The sequence below is a fragment of the Sinocyclocheilus anshuiensis genome, unplaced genomic scaffold (assembly GCF_001515605.1).
Source record: "Sinocyclocheilus anshuiensis isolate Anshui unplaced genomic scaffold, SAMN03320099.WGS_v1.1 scaffold318, whole genome shotgun sequence".
Classification (NCBI taxonomy): Eukaryota; Metazoa; Chordata; class Actinopteri; order Cypriniformes; family Cyprinidae; genus Sinocyclocheilus; species Sinocyclocheilus anshuiensis.
This window is the reverse complement of record NW_015547653.1, coordinates 171071-173841: the sequence shown is the minus strand read 5'-3', so window position 1 is coordinate 173841 and position 2771 is coordinate 171071. Positions and strand designations below refer to the sequence as shown.

Below are 2771 nucleotides of genomic sequence, written 5' to 3'. Positions count from 1 at the left end.
GCGATTATGAGTTTAATCGCATTATTTAAATCAAAGTATTGCGTTTACATGAGGTAAAGTTTAATCGCAATATTGCCAAAATCTCATTATAATCGCATTAAGAGGGTGCATAATAAAAATAAATGTTACTTGAGCAGCAAATCAGCATATTAGAATGATTTCAGAAAAAGGATCGTGTGGCACTGAAGTTTCTGGAGTAATGGCTGCTGAAAATTCAGCTTTGCCATCATAGGAATAAATTATAGTTTTTTTTTTTTAAATATAGAAAACAGTTATGTTAAGTTGTAATAATATTTCATAATATTACTGTATTTACTGTAGTAAACAGCATACACTCACACCCCAAACATTCTAATTTAGTTAAAATAGACCTAAAAAAATTAACGTAAAATTCAAAATTGGCATTTTCACTATGGGTGTGTCTAATTTCCATTGTAGTGCATAACATCAAAGTATCATAAGTTTATGTTTACCACAGACCACGTTTTACTTATAAATTGAAAACCCCATTATAAAAACCCATAGGAAAATCTCGAGGGAACCCATGGCAAATTAGTCTTCTGGGTTTTGACATCACAACTGCAGCACTCTATTCTTGTTGTGCAATATAGACCTCAACAGAAAGTCGTCCTATAATTGCATGCCTTAATCCCTCTAAGTGTTTCCCATACAGACTAATGACTCTCCTGGCATCCCAAACATTTGTGCTCCTTCAAGGTCTGGGCCCTCAGAGAGACGACATCCTGGCTTAGAAGCTCAGCAAGAGTCTCTCCAGCAGCTCGGCCACAGGAAGCAGCCTGGACTTAGACAGCAAAGAGTGACAGAGTTTTAGAATAGCACAGATGGTTCTGTTTGCACTGCTGAACAGATCTGGATTTGGACGACAGAGAGTGACAGTGACTGTGTCGGGCGTGTTTGGGCTGTTGAGTTCAGTGGATGAGACCGTGTCTGGTATGATTGGCTTGTGGGTAAGCACATTTGGATTCTTTGGTTTCTTGCGGTGGGTGGATATGTCAAGTGCGCCTTCGTAGTGCTCTTCTCGTGGATTGTGGAGGTGAAGTGTTTTGGAGCTTGATGAATGATTTTGTGACATATGCTGCTGGCTCTCTTCTTTCCTCGCTCACTTCAGTCTTGTTTCTCCTTCCTCGTCTCTTTCCTGTCTCCCTGCCTGTTCTTCGTATTCGTCTTTTCTCCCTCCAGCTACCTCTCCGTCCTCCCTCTCTCAGCGTCTGACCTCAGCTCATCTATCTCCTGCTCAGAGTCCACTGGTTCCTCCCACTCTCACTTTCTTTATTCATCACTTAATCCACCACCTCAATCTTTGTGTCTTGCCCTCTCATTTTCTCTCGTTTCTAGCTGGTCAGAGTCCCTGTATCTCATCTTCTGTCTCACCCCTTTTCGTCTCTCGCACTTGTTCTTTGTCAAACACTCCTTTTCTCTCTTTACGTCTTTCATATTTGCCTGCACTTCTTTCTGCAGTCTTCTTTTCTTTCGTTTTTCTGTCCTCTTATATCCGTGAAATATTTCACTTTTTTTTATTCTTTATTTATTTGATTCCTTATTTATATATATTAATCACCTGTGACCTTCTTGACATTTTCTGTGGTCAAAAACTACTTTCTTTTGCTCTCAATTTTTTTTGGATGCAACTAATTTATTGTATGTATAGTAGAGATGTGCATCTCATGACTCAGGCCGATACGATACGCATCTCGATGCATAGCCAACGATATGATACATTAAAGATACATATGAAGCAGCTACCGATGCGATACGATTCACCCCTGTTACGATGCAGTGCGATCCGATTTCGATTCGATTCAAAACAGTGCGATTCGATGCAATACGATGCAATGGAGAAAATATGATCACTTTTAATGCCCCGAGGCCTGTTTCATAAGGCTTATTGAGAACATTAAAATCTAAAATTGCTCTTTAAAGCATTAAAATAACTAAATTTAAATTTAATATGAATTAAAAATGAAAATAAATAAAGAAAATGACAATATTTCAACTGCTATAAGAAACACACATTTAGCCCCGATTGATTTGTTAGGTTATTTCAAGTCAGGTTTTGGTCTCCGTAGTGTTGTGGTGATGCGTCACAATCACGCAGCAGTAGGGATGGGCGATAAATCTTATTTTATTTTCAATCTGATACCGATATTTTCAAGCCCAGTATCATCGATACCGATACCTCTAAACTAAACTGCTCTTTTAAACTATTAAAAGAATATAATCAGTAATTATACTCACTTAATATTTTTAACATTTCATAAGCCTTTTTTGTTTACGCTGTCAGAAATAATATATATATATATATATATATATATTACTGGGGCAGTAACCTCAAAGGTGCAACTATACCTCCAAAAGGGAGCATATTAGTACCATTCAAGTATGCATGCTTTAAGGGTAGATAAGTTACAAAGGCGCACCTTTGAGGGTACCTCATGAAAAATAAACATGGTGTTACATAAGTAATAAAATGTATTATTATTATTATTATTATTACCATGCTAAATTTGTGGTTACTGCAGTTAGCTGCCAGACAGTTGTAGCCCTAAAGGTGAAACTTTAGCACTTTTTTTTCTGACAGATTTATTAACAGCAATTACAGAACATAACACGATCCATTTGAACTTTTAACAACCAGTTTAAATACATTTACTTGCACAAACCAGCCAATTAAAAATAAATATTACATGTACACAAAGGGTTGGGGTCAGTAAGATTTTGTAATATTTTTTGTAAGTCTCATGCTCACCAAG

The 2771-nt window shown here is 37.0% G+C and overlaps 1 protein-coding gene across 2 annotated transcripts in view; it reads left to right on the top strand.

The window, feature by feature from the left end:
• Window positions 1-767: 767 nt before the first annotated feature.
• LOC107702048 (serpin H1-like) overlaps window positions 768-2771 on the top strand; it is a 12747-nt gene continuing 10743 nt past the window's right edge. Inside the window, exon 1 of one of the 2 annotated variants that reach the window (XM_016504230.1) lies at window positions 768-968. In XM_016504230.1, coding sequence (XP_016359716.1) covers window positions 843-968 — 126 coding nt within the window. In that variant the 5' untranslated portion in view covers window positions 768-842. The remainder of the gene's footprint in view (window positions 969-2771) is intronic. The other variant, XM_016504229.1, reaches the window with a different exon arrangement.